This window comes from Oncorhynchus tshawytscha, linkage group LG16 (genome assembly GCF_018296145.1).
Source record: "Oncorhynchus tshawytscha isolate Ot180627B linkage group LG16, Otsh_v2.0, whole genome shotgun sequence".
NCBI classification, from domain to species: Eukaryota; Metazoa; Chordata; class Actinopteri; order Salmoniformes; family Salmonidae; genus Oncorhynchus; species Oncorhynchus tshawytscha.
Window position 1 is genome coordinate 58038195 of NC_056444.1, and position 18082 is coordinate 58056276.

General features: G+C 42.9%; 2 protein-coding genes across 2 annotated transcripts; both read left to right on the forward strand.

Annotated features, from left to right (window-relative positions):
• The first annotated feature begins 1233 nt into the window (after nt 1-1233).
• LOC112215998 lies at nt 1234-7823 on the forward strand. Its single transcript, XM_024375545.2, has 5 exons — nt 1234-1382; nt 4590-4692; nt 7069-7233; nt 7308-7439; nt 7558-7823. The coding sequence occupies exons 2-5, from the start codon at nt 4590-4592 to the stop codon at nt 7689-7691; spliced, it is 534 nt and encodes a 177-aa protein (XP_024231313.1). The 5' UTR covers nt 1234-1382; the 3' UTR covers nt 7692-7823.
• Nucleotides 7824-14964: 7141 nt separating this feature from the next.
• LOC121839623 lies at nt 14965-16870 on the forward strand. Its single transcript, XM_042299411.1, has 5 exons — nt 14965-14982; nt 15172-15274; nt 15713-15877; nt 15952-16081; nt 16280-16870. Exons 2-5 carry the CDS (start codon nt 15172-15174, stop codon nt 16413-16415), a joined length of 534 nt encoding a protein of 177 aa, XP_042155345.1. The 5' UTR covers nt 14965-14982; the 3' UTR covers nt 16416-16870.
• Nucleotides 16871-18082: the final 1212 nt, after the last annotated feature.

Genomic DNA, 18082 nt, shown 5'->3' on the forward strand with positions numbered 1-18082 from the left:
AGATGTTGTTGCCTACCCTCACCACCTGGGGGCGGCCCGTCAGGAAGTCCAGTCAGTTACGGACAGTTACAGTTTTACAGACTATCTGAATCTCATTGGCCGGCTCTGCGTTGATGGGCTCTGAGTTAATTAAGCAATAAGGCCTGAGGGGTTGTGGTATATGGTAGAAATACCACGGCTAAGGGCTGTCCTTAGCGCGACGCAATGCAGAGTGCCTAATACAGCTCTTTGCCGTGGTATATTGGCCATATACCACAAAACCCGAGGTTCCTTATTGCTATTATAAACTGGTTACCAACATAATAAGAACAGTAAAAAATAAATGTTTGTCATACCCATGGTATACGGTCTGATATACCATGGCTGTCAGCACATCAGCATTCAGGGCTCAAACCAGCCAGTTTCTATTTTAGATTGTATTATTATTTCAAGAATCTGACTAAATTTTGACTAGTATTTTTATCATTAGTTTACATTGTTCTGCTAAAAGAGCAAAGTAAAGTGTACTGCCAAAGATGGTATGGTTGCTGTAACATTGACCTTGACCAAAAAATACTTTAACAGCTGCTGTTTATGGTTGCTGGCTGAACAGCAACAGCATACAGTACTGTGCAGCCAGCCTGTCCTTAACTCACCCCTCTTGCCACTCCCCTCCTTTCCCCTCAGCGCCCTCAACCATTGGTTGCCCTCCTGTGAATCACATACTAGCAGCCAAACAACTGCCAGGGGTAATACTGGCCCAGGTCCTGCATGGCTAAACCTAAATCAGACCTGAACTTGATCCAATGTCGTCCCTCGTCTTTCCCTTATCACAAACTTTGACGGTTTGCATTTTCTCACTCTCTCTTGGTCACACTATTTCAGCCTTTCGCATGGCCTCTCTGTATCTCACTCTCTCTAGGGATGTTTTAATCTTCACTGTGAAAGCAACTCTTCTTTAAGATCCCTCCTTCTTGTATAAACTGACCCAAAGTTGACCTGCCTGCATTCCAATGGCTCCCTCTTTCTGTCACTGTGGAGTTTTCTGTGAAGGTGGAAAGGAGAAGATTATTAAAGAGAGTTTTCAGGAGCCTCAAATATAGGGTCTGTGAAATATGTTTTACAGTGCAACCCTAATCCTGGTCCAGTCTGCCAGTAGCATCACATGCTTTCTCAGATTGTTTACTTGCACTAGTTTAGTCTCTCTCGGTCTAAACTCTCACCCGCCTCCTCCCTGCCTCTATCCCTCCCCTTCTCTCACCCGCCTTTCCTGGTCAGTGTGATTGTTTGTTGGCGATAAGATCCAAGGGTGAGACACAGTGACAGTGCGCCAGAGCAAAGTGAAGAGGGGCTGCTCTTATTTGTCCGTCTTTTTTTCCTAAAGGTCCACTCTCAGGACAACTGTGAGTAGCTGAAGGCTTCCGAACTTCTGGGGTCTAACAGGACTGGCTATTTGGGTCAGGTAGGGGCGGGTGGGGCGGTCATTTAGACCCTTTACTTGGGTCAGGAGCGGCATGCAGAGTTAAGTGAACTCTAACACAGATTCTGCAGACAGACTTCTAGAATACAAAAAAGTTTTCAAATGTGCGACAGGCATGATCATTGGTAACATACCAACTCAGGCTGTTGTGGGAGGGAAAGTGAAAGGGATTGTGTTAATAGCATGCAGTGCTGTATTTGGTAACAAATCATTGTCATCTCTCTCAATGCCTTTTGAGATGATGCATTAGGGCATTGGGGCATATGTGTCAACTCAAGACTCCACAAGTTAAATTTGTAAACATCTCCACAACAGAAGACAGACACAACTCCATATTTGGACATCAATTCACACTGTACTCCTTGATAATAGGTCTGCACAAGATAGTTTCTTTGTGCATTTTATAGAGAACAACACTCAAAAGTTATGTCAAACTCTTTTGCATAAAGGTCTCATGAAGTGGGTAATGTAATGGATGTGTCTGTTTGACAGTCCACCAAACTGTGTGTGGAGGTCATTAAGGACGTGGCGACATGGTTGCTGATGTTGAACAACTGCCAGTTTCCACCATTTTTATTGGCTTCAGTACGTGTGTGCGTGTGTGTGTGTGTGTGTGTGTGTGTGTGTGTGTGTGTGTGTGTGTGTGTGTGTGTGTGTGTGTGTGTGTGTGTGTGTGTGTAAGAGAGAGGGAGGGAGGGAGAGAGAGAGAGTGAGCAACAGTCACCTTGCCATTCATGCTAATAGAGCTTATCTGAATCTGAGAGAGATAGAGAGACCATATTAGACTCTGCAAAACAAACAAATTAGCTTAGGGGTATACTATGATGAAAGCCAGGTCTACACAGGGTGTTCTAAAGCTAGCCAGTTTCAGTTAGCTTCACATTCCAGCTCAGGCTTAATCCGCTCGTCCGCTTGCCGCAAAAGATGCCCACATATTAAGTTTGGTTTGCTCCTGGCAGAACTCAGCTAGGTGAAAGTCAAGCATACTCAAAGAACTTCGCTTGAAAAACACTCTTGAGACGCTGTAGCAACAACATAGCCAGAATTAATCTAAATCTGAAATTAATTGTAACGTTTTTTTGCCTAGGAGGTCTTAGTCACGCAATTTTACATCTAACTTATTGTTTGTTGCAGTATTACTCAAGTGAGAAAAAGTGCATGAAAACTAGTTGTCTTGTTAAATGACAAGAAACACTTAATTGAAGAATCCCATCCATAGTTCCCACTCCTAATAGAAGTAGTACTGTTGACCAATCACTGACGAAGGGGCCTAGACTTCAGCTACCGAATTTCGACTTGCCTCAAGAAAAACTGTTTTGACTGGGAAGCCTGCGAAAGGCTTAACTCTAACAGTCTTGTAACTGCATGTACATGTCACACATGGCTAGTCAAATGCCAAACTCTTCATTGAGACAATGCTGAAACATCAATCCACGGGCGTGTCAGAGCCACATTTTAATTTGTGTTGAAATCAAAATGAAAGAAAAGTTATCTTGCAAATTCAGCAAGCTATGGTGTGAAATAGGCGTTCATAAGCGCTGTCTTTCTTTTATTACATATCGTTAATGCCTTCTTTGTACTTTGATGTGCTCTTAGGGCTCGGACCCTTTTTCAATTTCTTGATACCATTTGAAAGGAAACACTTTGAAGTTTGTGGAAATGTGAAATTAATGTAGGAGAATATAACACATTAGATCTGGTAAAAGACAATACAAACCAAAAAACATCAGTTAAAAAATTGTTTTCGTTCCATAGTCTCAAATACAAGAGAAAGGCCATACATTGAGATTGGATTCAAGTTGTAATTTAGATGTTGTCCACAAGATTGCAGCAGTGTGTGTGCAAAGTGTGCAGACTGATCCAGTAAAGAATTACATCACTACACAATATTTGTGTCAAGCCTGCCAGGAGTTTGCCCAAATGTGCCGACTTGGTCAATTTATAAATTTTCAAGTTCATAACTATAGAGAATATACAAAAATGCTATGGTAATAAAAAAAATTAAGTTTACACACTCTCAGGAATGTCATCTATGATGGATCATTAGCTGCCCTACAGAAAATACACTAACCTTCACACATCTAGATGGCCGGGTGGGGTGGGTGTGGAGCCAGAGACAGCAGTGGGGTGAAACTGAAGAACCCAGTTCCTAAAAATTGATTTGATCAAACAAAACTATGCTACATTTTATTTCTGGGACCCTCATGATGACAAATCAGAGCAAGATTACTGAATGTAAGTACATCATTTACCTTCAGAGGTGAATGTATCAAACCAGTTGCCTTGATAAAAGTGTTTTGTTGGTGTATACTATCCTCAAACAATGGCATGTTTTTTTTTGCTGTAATAGTTGCTGTAAATTGGACACTGTTAGATTAACAATAATTTAAGCTTTCTGCCCATATAAGACATGTCTATGTCCCGGAAAGTTGGCTGTTGTTTACAACGTCATTCTAGTCAAATTATTGCATATTGAGCAACAAACATCACGGTTTAGGGACACCGATTCCGTAGAGGTTAATACACAATAACATTTTTTCCCCCTCTTATGATAAAATCATTTTATTACAAATGTTTTACTGTGCATGAAGTTTAAAATGCATTCTGTCATTACTAAATGTGCAATGTGATAGGTATATATACAGATGAAGAAATTGTTTACAGATTATTTCACTTATAATTTACTGTATCTTTATTCCAGTGGGTCAGAAGTTGACTGTGCCTTCAAACAGCTTGGAAAATTCCAGAAAATTATGTCATGGCTTTAGAAGCTTCTGATAGGCTAATTGACATAATTTGAGTGAATTGGAGGTGTACCTGTGGATGTATTTCAAGGCCTACCTTCAATTCAGTGCCTCTTTGATGCTCTCATTGGTGCAGCTGTATAACTTTTTGAGGATCTGAGGACTCACACCAAATCTTGCTCTGCTTTTGCAAATAGCCTTTGAAGTTCCTATTTCATCAGTAACCATTTTTTTAACGTCATGGTGCAGAGTGGAAGTTTTGGGTTATTGTTAAAATACCTAGTCACCATGAGAGGGAGTCTCCAGAGTTACTGGTCAGTTAAGAGGAGATATATTTTGACGGGGGATAAATCTTGTTCTGTCTCTGTTCCTCACCTGTCTTTCAGATGCTTCACCTGACAACAGGACGTGTGGGGTGCTTGCTTTCCAAGCAAGCGGTGGTGGCACTGACAAGCAGTGGTGCAAGGATGTCAAGCCATGGCCACCACGGTACTATTCTTTGATCAGCTCATTTATTGCATTTACACATTTTCCCATGGTGCAGAGCAAAAAATACACCATTTTATAATGCTATTCTACACATTTTGTCATGAGGCTAAGAGAAAATGTTACCATTTTAAAGGACATTTCCTGCAATTCTACACTTTTTGTCATGGACCAGATGTTTTTTTTCATTGGCGTTTAATAGCTCATATCAACATTTGTCCACATTTTGTCATGAATTTTGCAGCTTTAAAGGTTATTTCCTGCAATTCTACACATTTTGCTATCATATGCTATCTGGAGGCCCTCAGACCTCCAGTGGGGCCAGAACTCCCCCAAAAAAAGGAATATGGGGGCCCCGTGGCACGTGCCTTGCGTGGCTGTTTCGTAATCCGTCCCTGCTTTACCACCCAGTTTTGTCTTCTTCTCTGAGGTCCATTATCTCACGTCAGATAGCATGATGGCCGTCTGCACTTATCTGATTTGGTTGAGGGACAAGCGCCACGTAGGAGTGACACCATCTGACGTAAGACAATGCTCTGAGGTCTATAAACCTCTAAACTAGAGGTCCACTGATTAATCGGAATGGCCGATTAATTAGGGCCGATTTCAAGTTTTCATAACAATCGGAAATCTGTATTTTTGGACACCGATTTTTTTTTTTTTTACACCTTTATTTAATCTTTATTTAACTAGGCAAGTCAGTTAAGAACAACATTCTTGTTTTCAATGACGGCCTAGGAACGGTAGGTTAACTGCCTTGTTCAGGGGCAGAACGACAGATTTTTACCTTGTCAGCTCAGGGGATTCAATCTTGCAACCTTACAGTTAACTAGTACAACACTCTAACCCCCTGATTACATTGCACTCCACGAGGAGACTGCCTGTTACGCGAATGCAGTAAGCCAAGGTAAGTTGTAGCTAGCACATTAAACTTATCTTATAGAAAACAATCAATCAATCATAATCACTAGGTAACTACACATGGTTGATGATATTACTAGTTTATCTAGCATGTCCTGCGTTGCATATAATCGTTGTGGTGCTTATCGTTGCTCCAATGTGTACCTAACCATAAACATCAATGCCTTTCTTAAAATCAATACACAGAAGTATATATTTTTTAAACCTGCATATTTAGCTAAAAGAAATCCAGGTTAGCAGGCAGTATTAACCAGGTGAAATTGTGTCACTTCTCTTGCGTTCATTGCACGCAGAGTCAGTGTATATGCAACAGTTTGGGCTGCCTAATTTGCCAGAATTTTACGTAATTATGACATAACATTGAAGGTTGTGCAATGTAACAGGAATATTTAGACTTGTGGATGCCACCCATTAGAAAAAATACGTAACGGTTCCGTATTTCACTGAAAGAATAAACGTCTTGTTTTCGAGATGATAGTTTCCGGATTCGACCATATTAATGATCTAAGGCTCGTATTTCTGTGTGTTATCATGTTATAACTAAGTCTATTATTTGATAGAACAGTCTGACTGAGCTATGGTAGGCAGCAGCAGGCTCGTAAGCATTCATTCAAACAGCACTTTCTTGTGTTTGCCTGCAGCTGTTTATGACTTCAAGCCTATCAACTCCCAAGATTAGGCTGGCGTAACCAATGTGAAATGGCTAGCTAGTTAGCGGGGTACGCGCTAATAGTGTTTCAAACGTCACTCGCTCTGAGACTTGGAGTGGTTGTTTCCCTTGCTCTACATGGGTAACGCTGCATCGAGGGTGGCTGTTGTCGTTGTGTTCCTGGTTCGAGCCCAGGGAGGAGAGAGGAGAGGGACGAAAAGCTATACTGTTACACTGGCAATACTAAAGTGCCTATAAGAACATCCAATAGTCAAAAGTTAATGAAATACAAATGGTATGGAGAGAAATAGTACTATAATTCCTATAATAACTACAACCTAAAACTTCTTACCTGGGAATATTGAAGACTCATGTTAAAAGGAACCACCAGCTTTCATATGTTCTCATGTTCTCATGTTCTGAGCAAGGAACTTAAACGTTAGCTTTCTTACATGGCACATATTGCACTTTTACTTTCTTCTCCAACACTTTGTTTTTGCATTATTTAAACCAAATTGAACGTTTCATTATTTATTTGAGGCTAAATTGATTTGATTGATTTATTATATTAAGGTAAAATAAGTGTTCATTCAGTATTGTTGTAATTGTCATTATTACAAATCAATTTGTAAAAACATCAGCCGATTAATCGGTAACGGGTTTTTTGTTGGTCCCCCAATAATCGGTATCGGCGTTGAAAAATCATAACCGGTCGACCTCTACTCTAAACCCCACCTTACCACCACTCCCTTTACCTCAACCTCCCCTTCACTTGACTTATCTCGTGTCCTATATCTCATGTACTGTAGAGGTGTCCGACTCAGTGGACATGTCACAGCCAATGTACTGGGATCGTCTGGACACCCCTCTGCCAGACAGACCATGGAAGGATGTCCTCGATTCTACAGATAAGAGCCTGAAACAGAAGGAGAAGGGTCCCTGGACTGCGCTGTCCAAGGACGAGAAAATCGCCTGTAAGCTACTCCCTCTCTCATTCCTTCTCATGTCACAGCCTTCTATTCTTAATATTTCTCCTTCTGTATCCCAGTGTACAGGCTGAAGTTCAACCACACCTATCCTGAGATGAAGAGGCCGTCCCATGAGTGGAAGACTGTGATTGGTGGGATGTTCATCTTCTTTGGCATCACTGGTCTGGTGGTCTTTTGGCAGGGCCACTATGGTAAGATTTCTCATGGTTGATTGCTAAAATTGATTGACTTCCTAAAGCCATTATCACATGGATGGGCGATTGTTCAGTCCTTAAACTTGCTGTTCTTTTTCTCTTGTGTGTCCCACAGTGTACCCACCCCAACCTCATACCTTTGGTGAGGAGTGGCAGGCTAAGCAGATCCAGAGGATGCTGGATATGCGGATCAACCCAATCGAGGGCTTCTCTGCCCAGTGGGACTACAAGAACAAACAATGGAAGTAAAGGAAGGGAATAGACCACTGCCTGAAGGAGGAATGGTTCGCCTTGACACCTTGAGCCTCTGTTCAGCCACCATAACAGCAATCCAGCCATCTGAATCCATTCTCTTACTATTTAATAAATAACTAAAAACTGGTTGTTTCCTTCTCTCTCCATCTGAGAAAACAGTATAATATTATGGGCTGCTTGTCCTCAACCTAATTTCTGCTTTAGTGTTCCTGTGGTAGTGTCTAGTTAGGCCTTAAGTGAGTATTGTGAGATGTGCCATTGCCTTGGTGGTCCTGACACATTCAACACTAACAAAGGAATTTCTACTCCAAAATGGTCCACCGTATTCAATGTATAAAACACAACAAAAAGATTAAATCAATCCTTGTACCTTTGTTTTCACTCCCTAAAATCAGTCCCAAAATTGCAGAGAATATTAGCATTTTCTGTAGAAAACTATTAAAAAGTCTAGGAGTGAAGATGGATGGCAAACAAGTTAAAGATCATGTATGGCCGGACGCTCTGAGCAGCTTTACTACAGGCAAGGGACACTATTAAATTAACATTTATGTGAATGTTCTCCTACAGGAACAAGTCATTAATTTTTTTGAGTTTCTCAATGAATGTCTTCTGGCCTTTCCCCTTATCCCTTCCAAAGCACCAAAATAAAATGTCAGTGTCCTCTCCATGTTCCAAATTGGTCGCTGCATGTAATCTAAGACATTACATTGGAATCGTAAGACATAGAAACAGACTATACACCATGGAGTTCCTTGTTTTTTCTCTAAAATCAAATCACATATTATTGGTCACATAAGAGGATTAGCAGATGTTATTGCAGGTGTAGCAAAATGATTGTGTTTCTTGCTCCAACAGTGCAGTAATAGCTAACAATTTCACAACACATCTAAAGTAAAGGAATTAAGAATACATAAATACTTGGACGAGCAATGTCGGAGCGGCATAGACTAAAATGAAGTAGAATAGAATACAGTATATACACATATGAGTTGAATAATGCAAAATATGTAAACATGTAACACAAAAAAAACCTATTACTTACAAAAACACAATGCAAAGACGAAATTTAAGACCGTTTGAAGAGACTTTACACCAAATATCGTAACATTTTAAAGTAAATGTTACTCAGCAATGATACCATTTTAATTATTATTTAACCGACTTTAACCCAGTTGCAGCCGATAGTATTTTTCAGTTCCAACACGTTTCTGGCGTCCTTCTACCGTTACACAGGTGTTTGCTGTGCGCTAGCTCTCGAAAACCCAGTTAGCTTTGCCCATGGCTGGCTGTGTGAACTCCAATTCCGACACTGTGTTAGAAAAGACAACAATCATCGGTGCAGTTTTGTAATTTACTAAAACAAATCATAGAACAAGAAAATTGCGTTTGAAAAAGGTCAAGTTTTCGCTGTGAGCCAATGGGGTAACCTAGGTAACCACAGGTTGTTTCCCCCACAGGTGAACAGGGTTGCGACATTCTATCTAATACCGACAAGGTCTATAGTACACTGCTCAAAAAAATAAAGGGAACACTAAAATAACACATCCTTGATCTGAATGAATGAAATATTATTATTAAATACTTTTTTCTTTACATAGTTGAATGTGCTGACAACAAAATCACACAAAACAACTATCAATGGAAATCAAATGTTTCAACCCATGAAGGTCTGGATTTGGAGTCACTCAAAATTAAAGTGGAAAACCACACTACAGGCTGATCCAACTTTGATGTAATGTCCTTAAAACAAGTCAAAATGAGGCTCAGTAGGGTGTGTGGCCTCCACGTGCCTGTATGACCTCCCTACAATGCCTGGGCATGCTCCTGATGAGGTGGTGGATGGTCTCCTGAGGGATCTCCTCCCAGACCTGGACTAAGGCATCCGTCAACTCCTGGACAGTCTGTTGTGCAGACTGGATGGATGGATGGGTGGATGGAGCGAGACATGATGTCCCAGATGTGCTCAATTGGATTCAGGTCTGGGGAACGGGCGGGCCAGTCTATAGCATCAATGCCTTCCTCTTGCAGGAACTGCTGAGACACTCCAGCCACATGAGGTCTAGCATTGTCTTGCATTAGGAGGAACCCAGGGCCAACCGCACCAGCATATGGTCTCACAAGGGGTCTGAGGATCTCATCTCGGTACCTAATGGCAGTCAGGCTACCTCTGGTGAGCACATGGAGGGAAGTGTGGCCCCCCAAAGAAATGCCACCCAACACCATGACTGACCCACCGCCAAACCAGTCATGCTGGAGGATGTTGCAGGCAGCAGAACGTTCTCCACGGCGTCTCCAGACTCTGTCACGTCTGTCACATGTGCTCAGTGTGAACCTGCTTTCATCTGTGAAGAGCACAGGGCACCAGTGGCGAATTTGCCAATCTTGGTGTTCTCTGGCAAATGCCAAACGTCCTGCACAGTGTTGGGCTGTAAGCACAACCCCCACCTGTGGACGTCGGGCCCTCATACCACCCTCATGGAGTCTGTTTCTGACCGCTTGAGCAGACACATGCACATTTGTGGCCTGCTGGAGGTCATTTTGCAGGGCTCTGGCAGTGCTCCTCCTGCCCCTCCTTGCACAAAGGCAGAGGTAGCGGTCCTGCTGCTGGGTTGTTGCCCTCCTACGGCCTCCTCCATGTCTCCTGATGTACTGGCCTGTCTCCTGGTAGCGCCTCCATGCTCTGGACACTACGCTGACAGACAGAGCAGCAATGTTTTGGTCATGCATTTTTTATTTATTGGAAAGTAGGACGGGCTTCTAACCAATTGTGCTATTTTATCGACGACATAGATAGTGTAACGACCCTGGGTTTATAAGCGCGGAAATCGACTGCTGTTTGAGCATGCTTTTGCGGCACAGTCGATAGCGCGCCGGACCTCGGGCTCGAAAGTCGAGGTTTCGAGACCTGCTCCCTGCTGTTTCTTTACAATAATATACAGTTGGCTGGTTTTTCCGTGCATCGGCAAGACAGAACAGCTGCCTCCAGTAAGACAAGGGGTGGCAGACTGTGTCTATTTGTCCATTACAGCTGATGCGTGAAATCAAATACTAAGGAAGTCTCAAGGTTTTGCTCACCTGAGGTAGAGTATCTCATGATAAGCTGTAGACTACAATATTTACCAAGAGAATTTTAATCTATATGCTGGCACTAAGACCACACTCAACGAGCTGTATGAAGCCAAAAGCAAACAAAAAAATGCTAGTGACTAGGAACTTTAATGCAGGGAAACTTAAATCCGTTTTATCTCATTTTTACCAGTGTGTTACATGTGCAAAATAGAGAAAAAAAAACTTTAGACCACCTTTACTCCACACGCAGAGACACATACAAAGCTCTCCCTTGCCCTCCATTTGGCAAATCTGACCATAATTATATCTCCCTGATTCCTGCTTACAAGCAAAATCTAAAGCAGGAAGTACCAGTGACTTGCTGAATACGTAAGTGGTCAGATGACACAGATGCTAAGCTACAGGACTGCTTTGCTACCACAGACTGGAATAAGTTCTGGGACTCATCTGATGGCACTGAGGAGTATACCACATCAGTCACCGGCTTCATCAATAAGTCCATCGATGACAAAGTCCCCACAGTGACCATACGTACATACCCCAACCAGAAGCCATGGATCACAGGCAACATCCGCACGGAGCAAAAGGGTACAGCTGCCGCTTTCAAGGAGCAGGACTCTAACCCAGACGCTTATAAGAAATCCCGCTATGCCCTTAGACAAACCATCAAACAGGCAAAGCGTAAATACAGGTCTAAGATTGAATCCTACTACACCGGCGGATGTGGCAGGGCTTGCAAACTATTAAGGACTACAAAGGGAAGCCCAGCCACGAGCTGCCAGTGACACAAGCCTACCAGACGAACTAAATTACTTCCATGCGCGCTTCGATGCAAGCAACACTGAAGCATGCATGAGAGCACCAGCTGTTCCGGATGACTGTGTGATCATGCTCACCATAGCCGATAAACTGGTCAACATTCACAAGGCCGCATGGCCGGATGGATTACCAGGACGTGTACACCGAGCATGCGCTGACCAACTGGCAAGTGTCTGTAATACCTACATGTTTCAAGCAGAACACCATAGTCATTGTGCACAAAAACACCAAGGTAACCTGCCTAAATGACTACAGACCGGTAGCACTCACGTCTGTAGCCATGAAGTGCTTTGAAAGGCTGGTCTTGGCTCACATCAACACCATCATCCCAGAAACCCTAGACCCACTCCAATTTGCATACCTCCCCAACAGATCCACAGATGACACAATCTCTACTGCACTCAACACTGCCCTTTCCCACCTGGACAAAAGGAACACCTACATGAGAATGCTGTTCATTGACTACAGCTCAGTGTTCAACAACATAGTGTCCTCAAAACTCATCACAACGCTAAGGACCCTGGAACTAAACACCTCCCTCTGCAACTGGATCCTGGACTTTCTGACGGGCCACCCCCAGGTGGTAAGAGTAGGCAACAACACATCTGCCACGCTAATCCTCAACACAGGGGTCCCCTCTGGGGTGCGTGCTCAGTCCCCTCCTCCTGTGTTGGAGTCGTGGCCAAACACGACTCCAACACCATCATTAAGTTTGCTGACAACACAACGGTAGTAGACAATCACCGACATCGATAAGCCTATAGGGAGGAGGTCAGAGGCCTGGAAGTGTAGTGCCAGGACAACAACCTCTCCCTCAATGTGATCAAGACAAAGGAGATGATCGTGGACTACAGAAAAAGGAGGGATTAGCACGCCCCCATTCTCATCGACAGGGCTGTAGTGGAGCAGGTTGAGAGCTTAAAGTTCCTTGGTGTCCATATCACCAACAAACTATCATGGTCCAAACACACCAAGAGAGTCGTGAAGAGGGCACGACAACACCTTTTCCCCCTTAGGAGACTGAAAATATTTGTCATGTGTCCTCAGATCTTCAAAAAGTTCTACAGCTGCACCATCGAAAGCATCCTGGTTGCATCACCGCCTGGTATGGCCTCTGTGATGCAGAGGCCATACTGCTCGGCCTCTGAACGCAAGGCGCTACAGAGGGTAGTGTGTACGGCATAGTAAATCACTGGGGCCAAGCTTCCCGCCATCCAGGACCTCTATACCAATGACCCCCCTTTTTTTTTACGCTGCTGCTACTTGATGTTTATTATCTAGGCAAAGTCACTTTACCCCTACCTACATGTACATATTACCTCAACTAACCTCTATCCCTGCACATGTACCCCCTTTATCCCTGTACAGGTACCCCCTTTATATAGCCTCGGCATTGTTATCTTATTGTTGCTCTTTTATTTTTTACTTTTGTTTATTTATGTGACAAATAACATTTTATTTTATTTTACTGTGCGGGACCTTTAATCCACTCAAACATCAGTAATACAAAACACAAACAAAAAACGCTCAGTCCTTCAAAATATACTCAGAGCCCTACTCAGATCTGGTGACATGAGAGGACGGAACTGCTGCTCCAGTCAGCAAGCCATACGTCCTTCATTCCCAAGAAGCGTTCAGCTGCAGATACAATGATTATTGATCTTTCCACTCCTGCAGTGCGGGTTATCGACATAGCAATAAATGCCAAACGATCTACTTTCTTCACGACAAGGGTATCTGGATCCTGTATCTTGTGAACGGCACCCATATCACTGGACTGTGGTGTCTCCAGGACAACCAAACCACTAGAACATCTCTTATCCTAGCCATCTCTGCCTCCTTCACCCTTACAGAACATTCAGAGAAGTCATGTGCATGCTTCCCACCACAATTGCGACATCCAACGTCATCAAATCAAATCAAATCAAATCAAATTTATTTATATAGCCCTTCGTACATCAGCTGATATCTCAAAGTGCTGTACAGAAACCCAGCCTAAAACCCCAAACAGCAAGCAATGCAGGTGTAGAAGCACGGTGGCTAGGAAAAACTCCCTAGAAAGGCAAAAACCTAGGAAGAAACCTAGAGAGGAACCAGGCTATGTGGGGTGGCCAGTCCTCTTCTGGCTGTGCCGGGTGGAGATTATAACAGAACATGGCCAAGATGTTCAAATGTTCATAAATGACCAGCATGGTCGAATAATAATAAGGCAGAACAGTTGAAACTGGAGCAGCAGCACAGTCAGGTGGAAGTTGAAACTGGAGCAGCAGCATGGCCAGGTGGACTGGGGACAGCAAGGAGTCATCATGTCAGGTAGTCCTGGGGCATGGTCCTAGGGCTCAGGTCAGTTGAAACTGGAACAGCAGCATGGCCAGGTGGACTGGGGACAGCAAGGAGTCATCATGTCAGGTAGTCCTGGAGTCATCATCTTCCGCAGGAAAAATAATCAGTCAAGCCATGCTCTCTGCAAACACTTGACACAATGTCATGCCCAAATGGTTTGCAGTTGGAACACTGCAGTAACCTGGGGACAAATGCCCTCACATGGTAAGTCACATATCCCATCTTGACATGTGTAGGGAGCGTCTCCACATCAAAAACTGTAACACAGACATGCTCTTTATCTTCCTTTCATTTAACATATGCGTCAATCGTCAAGCCCCAACTACTTCAGACATTTTCATTCTTCTCAGCCCCAACTTCCACAAATACTCCAGAAATAACACCCTTGATTGGTGCCCTGCTCTGAAAATCGAAAGCAGTCACGTCTTTCTCCTTGATTCTGTGAGGCGCAATACACGCTCCGTTTGTTTTACCAAAGAAATCTACAAAATTCAACTCCTGGTCCCCCTCACAGATTCCACAGAACCCATCACTTTCTTCACCATCTTGGCAACATCAAAGCAGATCTCCCAGGTACATCTTCCCATCCTCAAACTGCACTCCTACTACAAAACTGTTAAGTAGTTGTGACATGAGGAGTGTGCTAACTAGACAGCGTTTAAACTGTGATTTTAGCTCTCTTTATCCATGCTTTAGCAACTGTAGTCCATCCAGTATTTTCAGCACCCTCATTGTCATCTTTGCTAGCGCCATCAAATTCAAAGTCAGTATCCACTTCTGCCGTTCTCTCTCACACTGACAGATCCCAACATCTACCGTTGGAGTCATGAAACCCACAATAATATCTGCTAAATAGGTGTATGTGACCAATAACATTTTATTTTAATTGATTTGAGAAGGGTTAGCCTTGCACAGGTGAGAGTGATTAGTCAATCAGTGCATACTCTATAAACAGGTGTCAGAAGAATTTCTAAATCACTTTCTGAAGGTGAGCGTGTGGGCTGTAACTCAGTAGCCAGTTAGCCCATGGATTTGACTTGTTCTGTGATTGCAAGTTAGTCTTTGAAGTCCCTAAAGAAACTGGGCCATTTCATCTCAACCTTTGTTTTTACGGCATTGCGCAGAGAGGGAAGGTCCAGGTTATTGTTAAAGTACCTGGTCACTTTTGTACTGATCAGTTATGTGGACACATATTTTATTGAAGGATAAATATTGTTCGGTCTCTTCCTCACTTGTCTTTCAGATGCTTCACCTGACAAAAGGATGTGTGGGGTGCTTGCTTTCCAGGCGAGCAGTTTTGGCACTGACCAACAGTGGTGCAAGGATGTCAAGCCATGACCACCACGGTAATCATTGACGTTGAACTGCATGTATAATTGTCTGCTGGAAAGATTTATGTAATATATTTTTTCAAATGTATTCCGTCACTACACAGCCCAGTTCAGGTCTCTCCAAACCTGTTCCTGGAGAGCTACCCTGGTGTACGTTTTCACTCCAACCCCAGTTGTAACAAACCTGATTCAGTTTATCAATCTGCTAATTATTAGAATCAGGTGTGCTCGATTAGGGTTGGTGAGCCCTGGTTTTGTGTAGACCCTTTTATTCAAGCTAGGCACATTTTGAAATGGCATGGCTTGCTGTGCCATTGCATTTACAATCAGCAGATGGTGGTGTTGACTTTCAAGTAGTGAATGGTGCTACTAGCACAAATACCTGAGGTCTTCACCGCAAACTCTCCCGCACGTACTTTATATCAACGATGTGTCCTATCTCCTGTACTGTAGAGGTCTCCAACAACTTGGACATGTCCCAGCCAATGTACTCGGATCGTCTGGACACCCCTCTGCCAGACAGACCATGGAAGGATGTCCTCGACTCTACGGATAAGAGCCTGAAACAGAATGAGAAGGGTCCCTGGACTGCGCTGTCCAAGGAGGAGAAAATCACCTGTAAGCCCCTCATTCCTTCTCATGTCAGAGCCTTTAATCCTGCTATTCTTAATATTTATCCTTCTGTATCCCAGTGTACAGGCTGAAGTTCAACCACACCTATCCTGAGATGAAGAGGCCGTCCCATGAGTGGAAAACTGTGATTGGTGGGATGTTCATCTTATTTGGCATCACTGGTCTCTTGGTCTTTTGGCAGTGCCACTATGGTAAGACTTAATTATAGGGTAACATTTGGCGCATGCTCTCCAGATGCCTCATTCCTTCAACCTTATGCCAAGTCTAAACTATTTTATGCTACTGCATTTCTCATGGTTGACTGCTAAAATTGATTGACTTCCTAAAGCCATTATCACATGGATGGGCGATTGTTCAGTCCTTAAACTTGCTGTTCTTTTTCTCTTGTGTGTACCCACCCCAACCTCATACCTTTGGTGAGGAGTGGCAGGCTAAGCAGATCCAGAGGATGCTGGATATGCGGATCAACCCAATCGAGGGCTTCTCTGCCCAGTGGGACTACAAGAACAAACAATGGAAGTAAAGGAAGGGAATAGACCACTGCCTGAAGGAGGAATGGTTCGCCTTGACACCTTGAGCCTCTGTTCAGCCGCCATAATGGCAATCCATCCATTCTCTTACGGTTTAAGTAATAAATGACTAAACTGGTTTCCTTCGCTCTCCATCTGAGAAAACAGTATATTATGGGCTGCTTGTCCTCAACCTAATTTCTGCTTTAGTGTTCCAGTGGTCGTCTGTCTGGTTTGGCCGTAAGTGAACGTGTCAGGACCAACAACAAAAAAACAGCCTACATTTGTTTTATCCCCTTGCTGAAATGCTCTAGGAATTTCTACACAAATGGTTAACTGTTCACTGTGTACACACTGAATCCTTGTGCCTTTGTTTTCCTTTCCTAATATCAGTTAACATTGTAAAGAATGTTAGTTTTGTAGAAATAAAAATTCAGTGTTCTCCATGTTCCAGATGGGTTTTTATTAGTTTCATGTAATCTACACATTACATTGGAATTGTGACAGACCATTCAACATGTTCACTCCTTTAAGCCATAGGTATCAAATTCATTTGAGGGCTGAGTCTGTGGGTTTTTACACTTCCCTTGTCCTTGATTGAGGACTTAAGATCACTAATTAATGAACTCTGCACACCTGGAGCATAATTGAAAGGAAAATCCTACAGACACTTGACCCGCCATGGAATGAGCTTGACACCCCTGCTTTAAGCTATCAAATGGGGAAATAACTATTTCAGCAGTTAAAACACAAATACAAGGGAAACATTTAAACAGACAGCCCCAATTCAGAACATGTGATTGGGAAAAAATATAAATTAGGCTGCTTGTGTAAACGCAGCCATATACAAAATTGGAATTTCAGGCCATTGGAAGGGACACTATACTTTCCCCTAAATATCTTAAATAACATTTCAAAGTCACTTTTCTTAAATATGTTACTAAGCTATGATACTATTCTAAATCATTGTTTTAAATAACTAGTATACATAGTGTCAATGCGGTTTAGATTCCTTGTACCTCCTGCAAACATTTGCCATAGTCCATTCCACACGCATGCACACAATCTCACATAAGTGGAGGGAACTTCACATAACAAAAAGGTAACATTGGAGCCTGCAAGCCGCTTTTTGTGGGGCACACTAGAAAAATATACTGTATTGGAATGTATCAGATCTGTGATGAAATGGTGTGTTCATGATCAGTTGGGGAACATTTCTAAAAGTAGCATTTAGTCATAGGTAAAGTGAAAACCTTGACCCCAATGTGTTGATGAGCATCAAGACCCTAAGCAGGATGGCATACCTGAACGCAGACTCACCTAAATACACTGTCAGAGGCTTTGTCACTGATATGGAGGTTAATGGCAGGCAGAAATGTTTCCTAATGAAACCAGTTATTCATTGCCTATCTACTTTTAAATCTGTTATGTCACCAATATTTTGCAGGAAATGCATAGAAAACATGGGCTGAATAAACTGAGCTTTGACAAAATACAGCATAGGAAAAACAGTTGCGCCTTCAGTCCAAACATAGCTCTACTACACTTTTCAAATGAAATGTGGGAAAAACACTGCAAGTGTGAGAGCATCAATCCAGCTTTGAAACAGGAAACAGCTGCAAACAGGAGCCTCTGGCTGGTGTGAGTCTGGACTGTGTTTACAACTGTACCTGCTACACAA